The 22,515-nt window shown below is 28.7% G+C and overlaps 3 protein-coding genes and 1 pseudogene across 4 annotated transcripts; 3 read left to right on the top strand and 1 right to left on the bottom strand.

Moving 5' to 3' along the window:
- Positions 1-704: 704 nt before the first annotated feature.
- On the top strand, positions 705-2,891 carry LOC149886358 (uncharacterized). Its single transcript, XM_090094444.1, has one exon. It carries the CDS (start codon positions 845-847, stop codon positions 1,850-1,852), a length of 1,008 nt encoding a protein of 335 aa, XP_089950570.1. The 5' UTR covers positions 705-844; the 3' UTR covers positions 1,853-2,891.
- Positions 2,528-5,525, top strand: LOC145185725 (uncharacterized; annotated as a pseudogene). The gene is made up of 6 exons (XR_016454608.1): positions 2,528-3,170; positions 3,332-3,456; positions 4,278-4,450; positions 4,608-4,672; positions 4,893-4,981; positions 5,255-5,525. The product of XR_016454608.1 is annotated as an uncharacterized LOC145185725 (transcript).
- A 2,688-nt stretch (positions 5,526-8,213) lies between these two features.
- Positions 8,214-9,717, top strand: LOC145184076 (histone H2A). The gene has a single exon (XM_080059640.2). The coding sequence runs from the start codon at positions 9,047-9,049 to the stop codon at positions 9,446-9,448; it is 402 nt and encodes a 133-aa protein (XP_079915766.1). The 5' UTR covers positions 8,214-9,046; the 3' UTR covers positions 9,449-9,717.
- An 8,405-nt stretch (positions 9,718-18,122) lies between these two features.
- Positions 18,123-20,799, bottom strand: LOC149886357 (uncharacterized). The gene is made up of 2 exons (XM_090094113.1): positions 20,726-20,799; positions 18,123-20,089 (listed from the first exon to the last, which is right to left on the bottom strand). The coding sequence occupies exon 2, from the start codon at positions 20,064-20,066 to the stop codon at positions 18,405-18,407; it is 1,662 nt and encodes a 553-aa protein (XP_089950239.1). The 5' UTR covers positions 20,067-20,089; positions 20,726-20,799; the 3' UTR covers positions 18,123-18,404.
- Between the last annotated feature and the right edge of the window lie 1,716 nt (positions 20,800-22,515).

Genomic DNA, 22,515 nt, shown 5'->3' with positions numbered 1-22,515 from the left:
AAATATATCAGCTTAAAATGATCGCCAGAAATCTATCATTCTATAATGTAAGGTATTGTTTCTCGGCTTTTGTCAGGCACTTTCACACGAAATCTCTCCAAAGTTTATTCCAATCCAAAAGATGCTTCTAAGATTAGACATCTCAAATTCCAGATTTTATATTAATTGGACATCTTTTGATCGACAGCTCAAAGGAAGAAGACCGCCATACAACGATTTTTTTTTTACATGTTGTGAAAACCTGGAACAAGAGAACAATTGCTGTACATCATTTTATAATTTATGGACTCCATGCCAATTCGTTGTCAGGCTAATACTTTGTATTGAAAATGAAATTTAGACTGTTTGATTAAAAAAGAGACAATTTTTTACCTTCGTTGCAATATACTTGTTCGTATATAATTGGCCGTGTGTGATGGTCGCAGTTGACGTTAAATGTAATTAAAAGTTACGAAATGCTACCATAAAATCAAAGAATGCAATTAAATCAGTAGTCGACTGTTTTTACAATGTTTGTGTTTTAGCGTCACAAAGGAAAGAAAAAAACGAAATCACTACCCAGCGGGCACAAGAACATTCAATGTATGTACATTGTACGTCCAAACGTCGTTCGTCCGTTCTCGGACTAGAAATGAACCTTCAAATTTTTTTAAATAGTAGTACCAAAATAGCAACTAAACTTCAAATATATATATACTGAATGTTACTAAAAAAACAAAATTTAGCATTATCAACTATTATGTATTTTCACATGAAAATTGAAAGCGGACATCTTATCTAAATAACGTGGTGTTTTTTTTTAAGATTCAGCATAACTCACATTTGAAATTCAGTTTTTGTTTAAATGGCATCCAATGTAAAAAAATGGAAAGGTATCAATAGAAAAGTAAATGCACTTTTAGATTCACCAAATGAGGATGAGACAGTTGTTGAACAGCATGTTATTGATTTTTCTCTCCTTACAGAAAAATCAACATCGCCTGGTTCTACAACAGTTTCATCTTCATTTGATGACTTATGCTCAGAGAATAGTAACAATGAATTATTGGAGAGTATAAGTATGTCAGACAATATTTTTTTATGTGATAATGCTTACTTAACTGATGACTATTATCCGAACAGTAGTGAATCTGACAGTAACAAAACAGATTGTTACAGTAGTAATGATTCTAATGAGGGTGAAATGTCATCATTAAATAATGAGCTTGCTCAATGTGCAATTAGAAATTGTTGGACTTGTTCATCTATTAATGAACTTTTATCTATCTTTCGTGAAAATGGTTCTTCTCTTCCTAAAGATGCAAGGACTCTTTTTAAAACACCAAGAAAAATACCAACAGAAAGAAAACGTGGTGGGGATTATGCATATTATGGAATATATAAAGGAATTAAAAGTGTTCTAAGTGAAAAAAATGTTGTTGGTAATATCAAGTTGTCAATAAATATTGATGGAATTCCTCTTTTTAAATCATCAAGTATGCAGATTTGGCCAATTCTTGTATGCTTTGATAATTCTGATATATTTATTATTGCTATCTTTTATGGTGGTCATAAACCAGATAATATTAATGAATATTTGTTAGATTTTGTTAACGAATGGAATGAATTAAGACACACTGGCATTATGTTCAATGGAGACCAGCTAAGCATAGAGATTAAATCTTTTGTTTGTGATGCACCTTCCAGAGCCTTTTTAAAGTGTATAGTCCCTCATTCCAGTTATTATTCCTGTGAAAGGTGCATTATTCATGGAACACATGAAGAAAGAGTGGTATTTAATGAAGATGAACACTTTCAATTGAGAGATAAAATTACTTTTGAACAGTTTGGATATCACAATAGTCATCAATGATCAATGTCACCTTTAATTGGAATAGGAATTGATTGCATTTACTCTTTCACACTAGATTACATGCATCTTGTATGTTTAGGTGTAATGCGTCGCATCTTAAATTATCTGAAAAAAGGACCAGGTGGGAAAATATCTGCTGCTCAAATTTCAGAAGTATCTCAAGTATTGGTTGGTAATAATAGATGTATACCAATTGAGTTTGCTCGGCAACCTAGAAGTTTAAATGCCTTGGATAGATGGAAAGAGACAGAATTTAGACAATTTTTGTTATATACTGGTTCAGTTGCATTAAGAGGTATAGTATCAAAGAAGTTGTATGAACATTTTTTGGTCCTAAGTATTGCAATGACCATATTATTAGAGGATGATGACCATCTACGTGTTCCATATTTAGATTATGCAAGTGATTTGCTAAAGTATTTTGTGAATGAAGCTAAACATATATATAGCAACACATTTACAGTGCATAATCTTTTGCAATTAGTTGATGATTGTCGTAATCATTCATGTTCTCTTAACAGAATATCGTGTTTTCCTTTTGAAAACTTTCTTCAAAGAATGAAAAGGAACATACGGAATTCTCTAAAAAAGTTTGAAAACGACAATCTGAGTACCAACATTTTTTTGGAAAATTACCTAAAAAAACTTTAGAAACTAAAGTTTCAGCTAACAGAAAAGATGTTTTTTGCTCCATAACTCTTCTATTGCTTTTGTAAAGGCTAAGAACAATAATGGTACCTTTCAATGTAATGTTATTGCTACTAAATATTTAGACAACGTCTTTGATACTCCAGCTCCATCAATGCAGTTTAACATATCATTGTTTCACACCAAACATTTTAATAAAGTTGTTCAAAAAACATTAAGTTGTGCAGATTTTCAAAGGAAATGTGTTTGTTTGAATGAAAAAAGAGGTTTATCAATATTTCCATTACTGCACAATAATGAAAGAATTTAATTTAATTTTTTTTCTGAACTTGATATGTAGATCTATAAATTAGTTTACTTATATAAACAGTTGGGAGAAAAACTTCTTTCCATGTCTAGAACTCTTTTATATTTGTTTTTATTATGATATAAAACCGCTTTAGCTTCTATTATAGTAAAATAAGTATGTCTTGGTGCAGAGCAGTATGGTTGGAAGGGTCAGTTGAAGAAGAGCTGACAATCCCTTCAGTGTGGATTGAAGGAACTCCAAATGAAAAGCGTTTTGTACGATGGCCTAAAGGTATTAATGTTTTAAAAGCATGTAAACAGCAGCTAATACCTCAGAGTGATTGGTTTTGCTTTCCGCTCCTTAAGGAAAAGTGTCGTCATAGTAAGTATTGTGATATTGATATTTTCTCGATCCCATTTATATGTAAATGATCTATAAAATTTATATATATATATATGTATATATATGTATATATACACACACACACACACACACACACACACACACATACATTCAATTACATGTATCAATAAAAAATTTAGATGACAGAGCAGTATGTGAAGCTTTTGATTTCACAAGTGAAATCAAAAAGAATCTGAAGCACCTTCAAATAAGAAAGAAGTTGAAAATCAGAACATGACTAAAACTCGAAAGATAAATATAATACGTATGCTCTATTGTTTAATTGATTTATATTGTTTGTTTTCAAAATTGTAGTATATATATATATATATATATATATATATATATATATACTACAATTTTTTTTTTGTTTTCAAAATTGTAGTATATATATATATATATATATATATATATATATATATATATATATATATATATATATATATATATATATATATATTAAAGATTTATATATATTGAGAATATTTTTATTTATTTAGCTACATGTCCTAAAAAGCCCACTTTTAACAGAGTTAGGTCTCGATCTCCTTTTAATGTATCTTCCCATACATTAAAAGGTGCAAGTTCTAGAACTGAATGTCTAGATTTCCTCTTCCTATTTTCATTTTTATTTTTTTTTTTAATTTTAGTTTTAAAAAAAAAGCCAATAAACAAAAGACATATTGTAAATATTTATATAAAAATAAGCCATTAAGTTGTTATTGTTTTATTGTTAAATTTTTTGTATTCAACCTTATTTAATTTCTATTAAAACTTAGCCACAACAGCATCACAGCTGTTACACAAATTTGCAATACAATTCAGATTATATCTGGAAAGATAAAAATGCAAGGAGCATAAAATATTTAATCAAATTACATATTGTTATGACGAGCACTCATGAATTGTTCAAATTCCATAATAATTTTTTTTTATAGCAAAAGGTACTCTCCTGATATGCAATTAAAGCCAAAATTTTAGTATTTCCTTAGTATTTCAAGGTTCAATCCGATAATTTTTTTGATGTTTATGTGATTAATATTAATATGATAAATGTCTTTAGAACAATTCAATGTTTATTTTCAGAGTTCCAATATAAAGTAATTCATTTGCTCACACAAATTCTTGAAGAGCAGTGTAAGATTGGGGCACACTATGAACCAGAGCATTCTTCATATCATGTGAAGAAATTTGATAATTTAGAAGAATTTGAAAAGTTTGATGAGGAACTTTCTGATGTAATAAAATATCAGCTTCTAGTAAGTGATTATGTATGTATGTATGTATGTATGTATGTATGTATGTATGTATGTATGTATGTATGTATGTATGTATGTATGTATGTATATGCTTTAATAAGAAAAATTTCTAATATGTAATAATGTGTATTATAATAATGTATCATATTAATTTAAGAAAAAACAATTAACAATGGTTGGTGGCAGTTCCTGTCATGCAAATGTCAAAGCCATCCTCTTAATGTAAGTTTGTTAAATATTGTTCTTTAAAACCTTAGTTGTTAATACCTTGTTTAAAATCTTAGTTATATAAAATTATTTTTTTGCCTTTAAAAAATTTACTGATATCAATATTTTATCATATTTTTAAAAAATAAAATGACATGAAAAAACAGGTCATTTTTAGTTTAAATTATCCAAATGCAGTAAGAAATTTTATCTTAAAACAAAATTTATAAAATAGGTATATGACCAACAAGTTGATGGCTTGTTACAACATGGAGGGTAAACACAAGAAAGCCCTCAAGAAAACAAACATAAGAGTAATTACGGGTACATTATTTTCACATTTTTAATGTGAATATATTTATAATTAATATATTTTTATAATTAATAATTAATATAATGGTCTATTTAGTTTTGAGAAAGTATTAACAATTTAACAAAGTTTAAATATATTTTAAAGATATGCTCGGTCCTTTGGATATATTTGATGTCTTACATAATTAGGCAAGTTAACTTGTTCTCATCTTAAAGAAAAGTAAAATTTCGTTTAAAATTTTACTTGTTTATAATCAGTTAGTATGTAATTATTTTATATTTTAGATTCTATGACGAAGTACACTATAAATGAAGTGCACCATTCAATTGGCAATGTTCTGAAACGTGCTCCTGACAGAAAAGATGGTGGTGGTCGTGGTGGTGGTAAAGCTGTTTTAGAGGAAGACTTTTTCCATAATAAATCTTTATGATCCCACATGAGTTGTTTTATTTATTTTTATTTGTGTGAGTCATTTTACATTAGTCAAGTAAAAGAAAAATTAAAAAATAAAGGTTCTTTACTCAAAATATAATACAATACAGATATAATAAATAAAATATAATACAAGAATGGTTTAATTTGTCTTTGTTACTTTTGTTCCAAATAGGCTCAAAATCTGTTTTTTTCGTATATACGATAACGTACAATAAACGATCTTATTGGACATATGTCTAAAAGATCGTAAACTGTACGTTCTAATTCGGAAGTCTTTCAGTAAATCCATTATGAACCAAAATCGAGCTTAAAATTTACGTACAATTTGGACCGAAATTGTAAGTCCAATTTGAATATACATTGTACGTTCAAATTTGGACGTCATTCAGTATTTCCAATCTGAACCAAAACTGAACTAAAATTGTACGTTCCGTCCGGACGTACAATGTATGTACAATGAACGTACCCGTGCCCGCTGGGTACTTGTTTTTCTTCCACAATGAAAACATCGCAACATCATAAAGTAACAACCTCTGTTGCTGAAGAAAAGTTACAAAAAAGCCAATAAAATATTTGAGCACAACTATGTACGCAATATATAAACAAAAAAATTTATATAGCAATTAAAAAATTAACTAACAAAAAGAAAGAAAAAATGAAATAAATGCTTTTTTGAAGGCTTTGAGGACTTTTTTTGAAGGTGTTTTGAAGGCGTTTAGAAGAATTTTTTAAAGAATAGCAATTTTGTTTGCCTGGTAACATGCAAAGAATAATATTATATTTAGCAATATTTAGGCTACTGTGATGGCTGCAATAATATTTCCAGTATTTAAAAAGTAAATCAAATAAATTTTAATATATCTTTTAAAATTTTTTAATTTTTTTTTTATAAAAAGTTAAAACTTTAAAGTAAAGACTGGTTATGGGCTTACTTATAATTATCTTTATTAGTTAATTATTACTTAAATATTACTTAATTATTACTTAGTTATTACTGTGGGCTAAATTAAAATGACTGGTGTCTCCTGAACCGGAGCTTGGATTTAGATGTTGAAATTTTTTAAGATTATCCACTTTAACAAGTTCTTTAAAAATCAAAAACTATCAATAACAAATTACAAGATACATGGTAATATGGCCTCTACCCCATTTTTTCAAAATTAATGCAGATCGTCGTTTTAAATGAAGAAAATTGGTTTTCTGACCAAACAAAGTACTTTAAGTTAAAGTCTTTAACTGAAACTTAAAGAAAATTAAAAAGCAATCAATTCGTCATTTTGCTCAACACCATTAGTATTATTGCAAAAGGTTTATTCAAAGAAATTTTCTTAAAAAATATTTTGAAGCACTCAATAAACTGTTAGAATCTTCGAATCAGAATAGTTATTGATTTAATTTTCTTGAAACATATTGCAGCAAAATCTCTCTCTCTCTCTCTCTCTGTATATATATATATACATCTATATATCTATATATATATATATTATATATATATCTATATATATATATATATATATATATATATATATATATATATATATATATATACATATGTGTATATATATCTCGTGTTCGTAGAAGAGTGCTCAATATTTTGTATAAATAGAGCGATATATATATATATATATATATATATATATATATATATATATATATATATATATATATATATATATATATATATATATATATATATATATATATATATATATATATATTTAAAACCAAGAAGCAACAACTAAGTATGGTACTTAAAGTTTCATGCCTAACGGCAATCAACAGCCATGAAATGGCTGATGAAAATTTTCATGGCTGATGATTGCCGTTAGGCATGAAACTTTAAGTACCATACTTAGTTGTTGTTTCTTCGTTTTAAATATATATATATATATATATATATATATATATATATATATATATATATATATATATATATATACATGAATATATATATATAATTATGTCAATTGTAAAAAACAGAAAGTTCTCCTGCATGTGCCAGACAAAACATGCGATAGATTTATTTACTGGTTTTGGACTTTATTTAGAGCATTAGATTGTTATGATAGGGTTGATAACTTTCTTAAACTTTTAGATAAAAAAAAAAAGGCTGTTAACTTAGTCAGAAAGAATTTCATTATAACCTTTTACAAACATTTTAGAATGTCTAATAAAATCCATTTGTAAAAACAAAAATAAATAATGAAAAGTTAGAAGCGAATAATGAAATAATGAAATGAGACATTTATAATTGTTATAATTGCTAAAAAAGTTATTCAACTTCAAGCAATAAAAATCAGACTATTTACTGCTTAATATGTAAGTAGTATTTACTGCTTAATATGTAAGTAGTTTTTTGAGTTATGAAATTTACATTGATCATTGTTGAAAAAATGACGAATATTTGCGTTTCAGTAGACTTTTTAATTTTCTCTTCAAAATGAAAAATGTCTAACAACTTTTTTTTTTTTAGTTTAAACGATAATCATTTATAATCTACAATAAAAAGGGGGTTGTAAAAGTGCACTAGCGCCAAAATCAATTTTTATCATATTTTAAACATTCTTCAAGTTTCACTGATGATTATCTCTCTAACGGTTTTATGAAATGACCCCCATATTCAAAATTAGTAATGAATTTAAAATGATGATAATGTTCAATACTCGGCTAAAAGCTTTGCTTTTCTACATCCAATGAGTTTAATGAACTTTACCACTAACAAACCCTCTGGGTCATCTTGTTCAATGACGGCCCTTAACCGACGATCCGAGCTGAATATGAGTAAAATTTACGCGCGCTTCAAGACATTTCATTGAAGCGTTGGTTTGGACGAATATGTCAACCTCTCCAAGCTCCTCAAATCAAAAAGTGTTGCGGAATTAAAAATTTGATGAAAGATAAATGTTTACTTAAATATGTATATATATTTATATATGGTTTGTATCGAATTTATTTTTAAGCAAATCTCGTTTTGATTATCAGCAACATTAATTACGGGTATATTTCAATTAATAAATCAATTTTTGAGCTGTACACACAGAAAAAGTTAAATCGTTTTAATAATTGTAACAGAAAGGTGTAAAAAGAAGAAAAAAAAAAAAAAAAAGTGGCAAATCTAAACTTATTTTTAAATTGAAAGTTGCCTCCACTTAGTAATAGTACATTAATCAACAGTTCTGTTTATTGTTAAAACAGCTACTTTTTTTCTTTATACATTAAAATTTATTTCAAATCTTCATATTGACATACGTAGTAGTAGGATGGCTGATGCCTACCTTTCATTTATTACCTAATACTTTAAACTTTTTAATTAGATTTTATTTAATTTTAGGATTTGCTTTTATGTTTACAAAAGTATTATGATCAAATAGCAGGCTGGTGAACTATAAGCAGAATATAAATTTAATTAAATGTAACTTAAGCTAAAACAAATCTACTCAATATAAAATAGGGCTTGTGGTTTTTTTATTCATTTTTGTTAACTCATTTTTTCTCCCTCAAAAATGCTTAGATTACAAACCAAAATTTAATCTAGCTTTCATTGTAGCATGAAATATTGTTTTGTATTCATAATGTAAATAAAGTTATATTTTTTCTTGTCAAAATTATTAAATTAAACAGATAAATTAAAAGTAAATAGAATGAGTGGACGTGGCAAAGGGGGTAAAAAAAGTGGAAAATCAAAGACCAGATCATCAAGAGCAGGTTTACAATTCCCTGTAGGAAGAATTCATCGTTTTTTACGAAAAGGACATTATGCTGAGCGTATTGGAAGTGGTGCACCTGTTTACCTTGCTGCTGTCTTAGAATATCTATCAGCTGAAATTCTTGAGCTAGCTGGAAATGCTGCTAGAGACAATAAAAAGTCAAGAATTATCCCACGACATTTGCAACTTGCTGTTCGAAATGATGAAGAACTTAACAAACTTTTAAGTGGTGTCACTATAGCTGCTGGTGGTGTTTTGCCCAATATTCAGGCAGTCCTTTTACCCAAGAAAACCAAAGAACCCCAGGGGAAAAGCTCTCAATCACAAGAGTATTGATGTGCCTTCAACTCAATCACAACACCATTTTAACTGTTATTAAGCAAAGATTACAATAGGTTGACTAAAAAACTAAAGAACTAGCCTTAAACAAGGTTTTTGCTGTTTTTACTGTTATTTTAAGTTTGTTTTTGGTTTAATTTGTGTAGCAGTTATTTGATGTTTTGGTTTAAAAATTTATTCTTGTGAAAACTTACATCAAATAATTTTACGATATTTTAAAACCATTTTAACTGTTTTTAAGCTTTTGATATAAGTTATATTTTATATTTATTTTGTTTTTTTATTCCCTTTATATTTTCCTGCTATTATTTCTGAGACAATTTTAGTTACTTGCAATAGAAAAATTAATAAGTATTAAACATAACTTAATCCATGGTTTAGTGATTAAATTCTAAGCAAAGTTGTTTATCACCTAACATATAAGTTATCCACACAAAAGTAATCTAATATTTATAACATATCGTTTTCACTTAAAAAATTACATCCTTATAAGCAAAAAAAAAAAAAAACGAATTACGTTTCACTGCAAAAAATGCGGTGGTTGAAACAAAATGTTAATCTTTTGTAGAACGATATTAAATATGTCGAATTTTACGAGATTTAGAATAACCGTCGACAATTGGCATGACCAAACAGGTTGTTATTGACGTTTCATCGTTCCAACCAAACTTAAGCTATGCATTTAATAAAGGGGTTTAATTTCAAGTTTTTTTCAAATAACCGAATTGGTATGCTACATTTCTGGTTGTATTTTTTGGCACATCCATGATTAGCTAATAAGAATCTCTTTGTGTTGCACCTCGCTGTTTAATGTAGGCATTAAGCATCTGCGTATCGTCTCATCTCCATATCGTTATCATAGTGATATATCGGGAAAAAAAAGTGTCATCGAAATAATTACGACCTAATATCGTTATAAAAATTTTAACCAGCATTGTAGCTAGTTTAAATCTCGGAATATACCGGAACTCTAGTCATTCCGATGATTTTTTTTCTCCCGATATATCGGAATGATATCGATATGGAAATGAAACGATACGCAGACCCTTAGTAGGTATACACTGCATAAAACCTTAAATTTTCACCTTTTAGCATGAAATGCTAAAGAGTCTGGAATGCTATTACTGTCGAATGATATTAAAAGGCTTTTTAAGAATATATCATCAAGATGTGCTACAGTTATAAAGAATAAAAGCTACTTAAGAAAATATTAGTATAAGTTTTGATGTAAGAAGACAAAAAATTATGACAGTTAAAGGTAGTCGTATAGCTGAAAGGAGTTTCGAGAAATGTTGAACAGATCTCTTAACCTGTATATATTCATGTCGATAGCGCACGATTTAAATTCGGAAAGTGAAGAAAACGTTTTTTATGACGAAAGAAACACTTCCTAGCTGCTTGATATGTCTCAGAATTACATAATTTGCTGCTAAGCCAGTGACATGATTAGGCATTTTCCAAACGTCGCTGGGAAAAACTGCAGTTTCTTGTACCCAAGTGGTAACCATATTGTCCTGCAATTGGACGCACCAATTATTAAATAGGTGGTCTGGTTTGGGCTTCCATCATGAAAATGTTGTAACTGCAAGAAAACAGGAGTCGGCTGTTTCAGTTGCATAATGAGGTAGTTAATTAGAAACTTATTGGTATATTCAATCTTCATAGCCTTTAGAATTCCTATTTCACGTAAATACCATTCAAACTTTGCGTTCAACTTAGGTGTTTGTAAAAGTTGGTAATTCAGCGTATCGATTGTCAAGATAGAGGAGAGAGTGATGAACTGAGAAACCCATGCAGCTTCTTATTTTTCAGCTATTCAAAATTTTACAAACCATTTTACTTAGACTTTATTACATCAACTTTGGTTTGATAAAAAAAAGTTAGCATCTGCATGGAAGCTTCCATGCAGGTGTTAGCTTTTTTATCCTTTGTATTTTCTCCCCTGTTCTAGTTTTTCCCACCCTCTCCTACATGGATTTAACAATTCTGGTTTCTTAGAGTTTGTAAATGATCAACGAAAAAATCCACTTTCGTTAATATCTTTGACATCTACGTTGATAGTTTGAGCCTTACATTTCTGTTTTTTAACATCTGGTAGCTCTGAACTAAGTTAATTGTCCTACTTTCCGATGATTTGGGTACCAATTAGGTAACAAAATGATTATAAAATTAAATATTGTCGGGAAAAAAGTTCGTGACGTTTTTTTGTCGCCGTCTATTAGCGAAAACGCGAGGAAAACTTTTTCCCAGACCCAATATATAACCGTTATAATTCAACTGCATCGCACAACTTTACTTGCTGCAGGTAGGTCACTAATGGCATTTCTGTTGTTATTTTTTTTTAGGTAATTCAAAAAAACACGACAAAAACAACGCGACAAAAAAACACGTCGTAAACAATATTTTCTTAAATAATGATAAATTCAAGCACTTCCGATGACCGTTTCGACTAAATTTTCGAATTACTTAAATACAACACAATAAAGTTTTAATTTTACAATATGCTAAAATTAGAACTGCGTTCCATTCTGTCTTCATTGTCACGAGGGAAAATATTAATATTATTGAATTAAGAAGCGCAAAGGGGGTTTACGCTTCTCAATACGTTGGTTATAATATTTTGAGATTACTTTGAAAAAACTTTTAAAAAGTTGTTTATGACTTAAAATTTCTTATCGCAAAGTTTGTTATTTCTTTTTCAAACTAAGTGTTTTTTTATACAAATAAAATTTAACATTTTATTGCATTTTTCTTTTTGTTCCAAAAATTGGATCCCGTCGTTTCATTCAAAGCGCTTAACCGTAGCTTTATTTAAAGAGAATGTTTTGCACCCGTGTTACTTTAATCGTTTAGAATCAGTTAAAAAGCAAGACAGTATTCACGTTAAAGGCGACGATTTGAAATTATTAATCAAATTATTGCAACTTTTAAAAGTTAAATACATTAAAACGCAAGTTATAAGACCACCTAAATGCAACGCCGTTGGTTTGCGTTTTGGAGGAAAAGAAAGAGCGAAGAAGAAGCAGAATAATTTCGAGGAGTTCAAGAAACCAAGTTGTCGTCTTTTTTTCTGGAAAGCAAAAGTTTTCCCGTTTATAAAAATTGGAGAAAACAGAAAAAGTGAAAAAAAATTTTTCCAGCATTTTACAAAGAAATTTATCAAATTAAAAAAATCCTTATTCACGCATTTATTCAATTCTATTACAAACTACTATATACGGTTTCAAATTTCATATTGCCACCTCCGGAAAACTGTATAGAATTCAGTTTAAAACAACCGAATTTCACAGGGGGTTCTCATTTAGTTCAAAATCAATATTTAGGTTGTGTTACATTATAATGTTTAATTGTAAAGTAACAAGAGTTAATGAAATTTACGAGAATAAATGGAATTTCCGCAAGAATATTAACTTATAACAAAGCATTTTCAAGCGACGTCAACTGTTTAAAAACTATTAAAAAGTGAATTAAATCCCTCATAGGAATAAACTCTATCCTTCTCCGCGTTGATAAAAGCGCATTAGAAATAAAAAATACTAACAAGTTTAACTGCGCGGTAAGTTTTTAGTGTTTTTCGAGGAGAAGTAACGCAAAATCTGACTACGTAAAAATCATGTTTAATGCAATAACTAACACCGCCAGACTTGGAGGCAGTTTAGTCGAACTGCGATACAAGCATTCGCCGAAAGTTCAGAGAGCGAGGTCGCATCAAAGCTTAAATCCACCATTAAAGAAAAGCGATTTAAAGGCGTTTCAAGAACGTTTAGAATTATTTAACAGGTGTCATGCTAAACTCAAAGAAGGTTTATGGCAAGCCGATAAAATATATTTTGAATGCAAAGGTGAACTAAGCGTCTCGCAAAGGATGTGTACGAAGTGTAGAGACTCTTTTAAAGAAAATACAAAGACAGACTTTTATTTTGTGAATTTAGCAGAAGTAGCACACGAGAGGACTATCTTATGTTATGGGTGTATGGAAGAAATGCTAAAAGAATCATTCAATAACGATAGATTAACAAATATATCAGAGGAATTGAACCGATTAAGAAATTTACAAACAAAAGAAATTCTATTGGTCAAATAATTCGCACAGATATTTATGAAGGGGTTTTTTTTACTGTTTTTTAAGGCGTGAGAATTTATCGATCCGATTTACATAAAATAACTCGAATTCCCTGCTTGTATTTGTTAACTAACGAATTGGTTTGATAATCGAGCCCATTTAATCTCATCAACTATTTAACTAGAAATTTTTGGTTGTTCGTTTTTAACGATATTTGGTACTAACAATTATATATATTAACTAGATGTCTAACTTCACAAAAGTTCAGTAAGAAAAAGTGAAGCAAGTTTTTAAGGTTTTTAATGCCGGTAGCCGTTTTATTTATATTGACAATAACTCATTTTTGTTTTGCTGTGATATATCATTGCGTCATTTCAGGCTGACAAAACAAACCTGGCTGGCCTAACAAACCTGGCTGGCAAAACAAACCTGGCTGGCAAAAAATTTGCTTAACTGCGGAAGCGCGAGTTAGATATCTTGTTAATATAAATAATTGGGTACTAATAGTTGCTCAGCTTCTGTTTTGTATATACGCTGATCACTTTTGCTGGTATAATTTACAGGTGGTTTTTTCTAAAAGCTTGAAAACCTGTAGTATTTCTTTCAAGCATTTCATTAATTTTATTAAGGAAAAAAAAACAGAAGACAACTTGGAATATAAAAGCGTCCTTTGTGTAAAAATGTTAAAATTCTCTTTATTGTATTACAATACTCTATCTTAAAAATACTGAGATTAACGGATAGACGTCGAAGTAGTCATCCAATAGAACTACCCAATAATCCCTTTAAGTTACATGTCTGCTTGGCCGAGCAAGCCTTGCTGCATAATTAAAACTATAGCCCACTCTTTTTTTTAATATTTCTGACAACTGAAAAAAAAACAACAAGCAAACCCTTTGGTGGTATAATAGCGTGCACCAAGTGGACCAAATATTTACTTTCATTGAAATCCAATCTCTAAGAACGAATAAAAAAAGCTTCGAAATTTCTTATTCTATAGATAAGATAAGCAGCAAATGACAGCCATATTTTGCATTTTTATAGTGTACAAATTAAATTTTTAAAACAAATATTACATTGTTAGACATATTAGTGACAACTTATAGCTGTTATAATGATAAATATAGTATGAAAAGTAAAACAGAATACAACAAGAATAATAATGACACAAAAAAATTCGTTAAGGATAAATATAATCTATGTTGATAAAACTCTATTTTTTGATATTCTAATTTTGAGTTACTTTACTTTTTTCACTAATTTTGCCTTTCATATTAAAAAAAGAAGATGAGTTATTTTTTTTCGAAAATGTTTAAACAAAGCAATCTATTGCCCAGCAAGCACACAAAGTTGAAACAACGTTGAAATAACCTTGATCAACGTCAATCAACGTTATTTCAACGTTGTTTCAACGTTGTGTGCTTGCTGGGCGTTTTTCATTTCATTACATTGAAAATTCGTCAGGTTAGAATTATTTTGTTCTATCTCCAATTTTAAACATTGGGAGAAAATGAATTGTTAATTTTACTAAGTAATGATTACTTTTAAAACAAATTTTTTTTTTTGAAATTTTTTTTCTAAATAGTTTCTTTAAATATAAATTATTTAAAGAACAAGTTATTATTTCTTAAAAAAGTGATAGTAAAATTTTAAATAATTTTTACTTATAGAAAAAAATCAAAAACTTTCTTTCAACGTTTAAAATGGGAGATAGAACAAAATAATTCTAACCTGACGAATTGGCTCCAGTTAGAACACATGAAAAAAGTCGAAGAGTTGTTTGTTTTCTACCCATGAAAAAAGCAAATAGAGAGCTCATAGATATTCTTAGAGTCCTTTTAATATCAATTGATTTTAGTGATACCAGAGTTCTGTCTGGGATTTGCTTTGGTTGCTAAGCAGCATTATGAAAGGCCTCAAAAGAAGAAAAAGTAAATTTGTCTTATTTGTTCAACTTTTAAATGTATTAGACTAGCTAAGATTACATGGTAAAGCAATTTTTGTGAATGCCTCATCTGTGAAACTACAAGAGTAAAAGGCTGGTCAAAAAGCCCAATATCTAGTTATGAGTCTAAAAAAAAGAATGTTTATGACTAATTTGTTCAAAAAAGTTGTTCATATTGTTTTTCCGCCATTGGAGAAACAATTTGAATACCTTATATTTATCTGTAAATGATCTATTGCAACTTCGATCATTTGAGGCAAGTTTTATCATTTTATTTCCAACAATAAAACGATAAAACTTACCTCAACGTTGAATAATGTTTTAGTTCGAGGAATCGTAAGCCTAATTTTCATCCAAAGTTTCAGAAGATCAACAAAAACCTTTTTGACTATTTTACCATCTCCTTAATTTTAAATGAATCTAAATCAAAAACGGTTATGGATTATAAATGTTTGAAAGAACTTCTTGAAGAAATGATTGAAACTAAAAATGTCAACCCAAACCATATTGTCATCTTGGCCATTGATGGTGGAGATGGCTTTCTGAAGGTGAGTTTGGTTTTTCTTGTTAAGGAGCCGATGGGTTTAGCTCCTCTAATAAAACGCCTTTCGACAATAATTTTTTTGAAAACATCAGGTGTTAAAAAAAACTTCTTGTAGCAGTGTGTTCCTTCCAGAAAATTATGAAAAGTCATGTTAAGTCACGGTTGGAAACTCATTGATTCTAAAAAAGTTCAAAATGTACTATCCTGTGACATAAAATTGGGAAATATCTTGTTTGGTATACATCCATTTTGTATTATAATCCCATTCAAGCACACACACCCAACTGCATCAAGCACACACCCTTGCTGCTGATGTAACATTGATTCCTAAAACTTGAACAAGACAGGCCTGCCAAGAACACTTGAAAAATTGAAAAAAAGTGATGAGGGTTTTGTTGATTCGGGGGTTGGCAATATGAAAGCCAAAGAATTCAAAAATGTCATTCATCAACCCGTCGTTTCATCTGATTCCAGAAAATCATTTGCTCTTGATTTAATTCCACCAATGGAGCTCCACCTAATGATGGGAGTTGTAAATCAGCTGATAAGGTTTCTGGGTGGAAAATGGAAAGACCTCTCAATTTGGCCCAAAGAAATGAAAATTGTTTCTCAACCTTACCATGGTCAACGCAAAATATCCATTCTTTGTAAAAATTTAAGAAGGGACGTTTATAGTTGTAAGCAACTTTTATTCTATGTTCGAATGAAAAATATGCAAGTGAGAGTTATATATTACCGCCCATAATTATTCGAATGACATTTAAATACTTTTTAAAGTTTTCAATCTTTTACTTACAAATGAGGGGAAAAACTAAAAAGAAAAATCACTCGAAATATTATTACTATTAATTAAATATAAAACTATTAATTAAAGTTACATAAAAGATAAATTAATCAATTTAATTTATAACTTGATCTCATCTACGTCATCACCTTTAGCACAAATAATCGCTTTAAATATTCGTGGCATTCTGCTTAACAAACTTTCAAATTTTTGAAAGCCTATATTACTCACTTTTAAGCTTTGCCCAAATATCTGTTTCACTCTTGAGCATTAATTTTTTGGTACTTCTGTCTGACTCATTTTAAAAACATTCAATAGGGGAAAAATCAAGTGATTTGAGGAGGCCAAACACCTGATTTTTCCCTTATATATATAAAAAAATAATTCTCTCAATTATTTTATCATTTTCTAGTTCACTTTTAGGAAATTTGTTGGAAATTGTTCCTACAAAATTTTGAGGAAGGCTTTGGATCATTATCTTCTTGAAAAAAAGGAATGGTTCTCCAATTAGGAAGTAACGCCATGATTTTTTTAAATACCCAAATACACATCTTCTCTTTGAAACATGTTTTATATTTTTTTCGAACAAACACTCTTCTCTTGAAACCAAATGTTTAACTTAGACTCGCCGGTAACATGAATATTTGACTGATGATGACTAAAAACAACACGTTTTTAGTCATCGTCAGTCAAATATTCATGTTGTTTAGCCAACTGATATCTTTTTTTTTTATTTTGAGGCCGAACGAGTGGTTTCTTTACGGCTATTCTACCATCAAGCCCTGTTTCCATCAATCGCCTCTTTACTGTTGTACAAAGCATTAAAATTGCCAAACCGTCTGGTTAGAATTATTTTGTTCTAACTCTGCATTTGTTTAAACTGAGATAAATCAATTTGAAGTTTTACACTGTAATGCAGTAGAATTGGCGATATATTTTTCATTAATGAAAACTTTTTTCAATACTTGCCTGTATTCTAAAAAAAATTATTTGTTTTGAAAAAAAAAGTAAGTTGCTCAAATTGCTATTAAGGCCCGACCCTGTTTGGAGATAATTTCGATAGATACATTTCGCGTTAATATTGTTTTGTGCTATCTCCGTATTTTAGTAAATACAATTTAAACTTTTTGCGAAAAGCAAATGAATTACAACAAATTACTTTTAACTTAGGGATTTAAACGCAAATATAGAAACCTAAAACACTTCGTTGGAAAACTTAAATGGATGGGATGATATAATTAGCTTTCTTATTGCTACTTTGACAGAATTCAACTGATATTGCTTCTGGAAGGATGGGCAGCTTTTAACAAGAACTATATTATTTAAAGAAAATCATTTCTATCTAAAAAGATTTATTGAAAATAAACAAACAAAGTTAATACAAATAACATGTTAATAACAGTTTGAGTGAACCTTATACAAAATAAAACTGAATGTTGAAAAATAACATAACTAAAGTATATAAATAAAACAATTAAAATGAAACTTGCTTCCAGATGAAGAGTTGAAAAAAAACTACTGAAATAATATTTTATAGAAACAAACATCTACAGCTGGCATGTATGGGTACATAGAAACAATGTCTTTTACTTTCTCACTAGAAATTTTAATATTATGTCAAAAACAAGATGCCAATGGAATTGATGGTTCTTCAAGATTACTTCCTGATCCTCTAGTGTTTTTTGGCTTAGACAGCTGTACCTCCTTATAAATATCTGTAAAACAATTCTTGAAATACACATGACCAGGAGCATTAGACCTATATACAAGTGTTTTGACATTAAAGTATGGAACCTTTTTGTAGTTCATAAGACAGGCAATTTTTGAGAAATTTTTAATGTCTTTTTTTTGCATTTGGTATACAAAAAATGGTTTACATTGGTTAACATTCAATATTGCTTTTACCAACTCGGGAGGACTGAATATTTCTGCCGAATGTAATGATTTCTCAATCTGACTATGTATATTATCACATTCTTGAATGGAGCTATGCCCTGGCTCACAATACTTTTGTTCAATGATTTTAATATTTGGATGATCAATAAGAAACTCACGTAATGCAGCTGACATATGACTGTTTCTATTTTGTGGAACACAAGAACCAAACCAAAGTAAAAACTTGTCAATATTAGGAAGATCCTTGTAAACTTGATTTAGCATACATATCACACTGTTATTGGAACGACCAGACATACCTTCATGCCATAATACACAATATGCTTTTTTGTTCAGCGAAGAGTAACCTGTTAAATTATAACAACTGAGCTTTCTTTTATAAAAGAAGTTTCCCACATTACTTTTTGGCAAGCTCAAGACATTTTGTAGATCAATACAAACTATGGTTGTGGTAGGGGACTTCAACTTTTGATCCTTATCTCTCTCAATCTTTGTTTCATTTTTTGATGCAATATGCTTGTTATACTTTTGGATTTGTTCTTCACTTGCATTTTCAATAATGCAAAATTGGCATGTATCACATAGATCTTTTTTTGGCTTTTGAAATTCAATATTAAATTTGGTGTTAAAAATACTGCGGTACATACATTCCTTTGCTGGTAAAATTTTATATTGAGTGCAATATGTTAAATACAAATCATAAAGTTTCTTCAAATTTAATGAACCATCAAAGTATTGTTTGCAGGAAATGCTTCGAAAATAATGTGACTCAACTTGTGGAAACAAGTTAATATGATTTTCTATATTCTGTTTAGTCATTTCAAGAACTTTTTTTTTACAATGTTTCCCCCATTTTGTAGGGGCAGGAATACCAGTTTCAAGCTTATTTTCATGATAGTATGATATTTGCCTGCTGCTGATTTCTAATGTAGACAAATAAAACACCTTACATACACAATGTTTGACATTATCAACAAAGAAATTGTAAAAATAAGTATATTTTCTTCTTGATTTGCATACTTTATTGATCTGAGTCATTTTTTTATCTAATCGCTCAGTAGTTTTACTAAAAAAGTGTTGCTTTTCAATCTGAGACATTCCCCACAATCCATTAAATAATTTTTTTCTCTCGTCTTCTGAAATTTTCACGGAACACTTAAACTTGCAACAATTTCCACATTCTTTTTTATTTTTAATACTTTTTGGTTGAATAACCTTGCCCCTGGTATTTATATATTCTTTTCCAGATTGCCTAAGTCGCTTTCTTTTTGACTGTTTCCAGTTATAACAGTTTGCCTGACATTTTCTGGTTTTCCCACCATGCAGAGGTAATCGCAGTTGACCAGCAATTGAAGGATGTGTTGAAACATAGGGAGTAACCATGATATTAGCTTGTTGTGGGTAAACTAAAAATAAAAATGAAACCTAAAAAAGTTATGCAATGCAAATAAGTAAAAATAAGATAATTTCTTCCACATATGAAGCAATTCATTTACATTTGAGTCTTAATTTATTTAGTATATACAACATGTAATAATGATTATATATATATATATATATATATATATATATATATATATATATATATATATATATATATATATATATATATATAACAACAATTATAAATGTATTCTATAAAATAGAGTGCTCAATGATCTTAAAAGAACAGAGCAATAATAAATTATTAGAAATCATTCATTTCAATTTTTTACGCAATGTTTTGTCAATAAAGACTCTTCAGAAATCTTCAGAAATATATATATATATATATATATATATATATATATATATATATATATATATATATATATATATATATATATATATATATATATATATATATATTGTGTTATCATCTTATTAGAACCTCACGGATTCTGTTATATATGTGACATACACACACTAGTGCATATGTCACATATACAAGAGAATCCGTGAGGTTCTAATGAGATGATAACACATTTCCTACTAAAATAATGTGCTGAATTTTTATTAATACTAAAAAAAGCCGATTAGCACTAGAATATATAAGAAAATACCTGTATTTTGGTTTATTACTCCAAGACCTAATTAATATTTTCCGCCATTTTAAAATTTTAAAGAGGAAATAAACAAGAACACGTATTATTTTATGCGATTTATAAACAATTTTATTGGTTGTTGGAAATAAAACAAAATAACAATAACTATCGCTATTTTGCACATAGAACAATCGGTTACACCTAATTTGACACTATTTAGTTTTTTTTTTCAATTTTAAAAGTAATACAGCTAGAAAGAAAATATAACAAAAAAAGAGAAAAAGGTATAAACTCATTTTTTCAAATTTCGAGATAGAACAAAATAATTCTAACCTGACGAAACTCAATTTAGCCATCAGACATCAAGCAGTGGAAAAGGATATTTTAGGAGTGCAACAGGTGACTAAGTTAGCAATAACTAACTTACAAATTTAAGAGAAGGTTTAGGAGTCTACAGATTCAATAAAGAATCTTTTTGTTATCATTTTCTGAAAAGTTATTGCACGGATTGTCAGATGAGTAACACACGACCTTTTTAAAATTTCGTAATCCACTTTGTCATCCAGTAGTTGAATCAATCCTAACACTTTTTTAGGTTTTAAGGAATAATTTACCAAAATAGTTATTTTATGACAGTTCCTGTTACATTATTTAATAACCTTGAAAAGACTCACCATAATAATGAGTTTTAAATAACTTTGGGTGCAGGTTGATGAAGAATGTTTAAAAAAATTGAGTTTACTCAAAACCCATGGCTATTCAGTTGAATAACTTTTTCACCGAAGAAGTAACTAAAATGTATATTTTTTGCAATCAAATGTTTCCGGTAAAAATAATCCTTACAATTAACAAGTAATTGTTCATTTCTTAATTTAAAAAACTTATTCTATATAATATAATTCTTGCAGATGAAACTGTTTCCATTTTTTAGGGTGAAACTTTCCACACTTAACGATATGCAAAAATAAGATACACGCACATTGAATACCATGAATATAAAAGAGTGATACATTACACAACTTTCCTCATGTTAAACTTAGTCAATGTTTTTATGCCCTTCTAATTTAAACTGGGTTTCGACGGGTCCGAGTATAACTTGAAACTGAAATTAATCTGAGCAAAATTTACCAAACGTTAAAATGCGATTTGAAAAAAGACTTTATAATTACTTTACGTGGAATTATCTAATATGATAATTATTGAACAATTTGATAATTATTTTACAAAATAATTAGTTTATGATCCGAATATCCTAAATCCATAAATAGTTCAAAAGTCTCAAATCATTTCGACCATAAGAGTTTGAAAAATATTGCTCTACATGATTGTGAAATTTTTCTATGTAGTGTTATGGATTACTTTGCAAGTGTTCTGTCTTATCTTTGAAGCCTTAAACTTTTGATTGACTTTGATTCTTATTTATCGAAATTTTAAAATATGTACACATTTAGTGTGTATTTAAAAGTTTTTATGTATTTATTATGCATTTATTATGTATTAATTAAGTATATATTATGTATTTTTCAAAATACGACAAAAAAAAAAGGGTATTGGAGAATTTCTCATCATTAAAAATAACAAAATAGAAAAAAGTTAAAATTAGCTCTAGTTCTCTCTTACACTAAAATACTTGATTGTAAAAGGTTTAGAACCTTGGCTTGAGATTTTTTTGTAAATTCTACTTATCTTAAGATTTTTCCACAAAAATTCTGTTGTTCAACATCAATAGATTGAAACAAACAACTTTCATTATACGCTTTTTAAACCTTATTGATGGATCCAAAATGTCTATTGAAGAAAGGTTTCTC

The sequence above is a fragment of the Hydra viridissima genome, unplaced genomic scaffold, assembly GCF_058129835.1.
Source record: "Hydra viridissima isolate aposymbiotic clone 2 unplaced genomic scaffold, HvirCarnegie_v1 scaffold_7, whole genome shotgun sequence".
Classification (NCBI taxonomy): domain Eukaryota; kingdom Metazoa; phylum Cnidaria; class Hydrozoa; order Anthoathecata; family Hydridae; genus Hydra; species Hydra viridissima.
The sequence above is the reverse complement of the archived record's forward strand: the minus strand, read 5'-3'. Positions and strand labels throughout refer to the sequence as shown.

Bases quoted from the DNA above. Each gene is read 5' to 3' on its own strand.
- LOC149886358 (XM_090094444.1), top strand. From the start codon at position 845: ATGGCATCCAATGTAAAAAAATGGAAAGGTATCAATAGAAAAGTAAAT.
- LOC145184076 (XM_080059640.2), top strand. From the start codon at position 9,047: ATGAGTGGACGTGGCAAAGGGGGTAAAAAAAGTGGAAAATCAAAGACC.
- LOC149886357 (XM_090094113.1), bottom strand. From the start codon at position 20,066: ATGGTTACTCCCTATGTTTCAACACATCCTTCAATTGCTGGTCAACTG.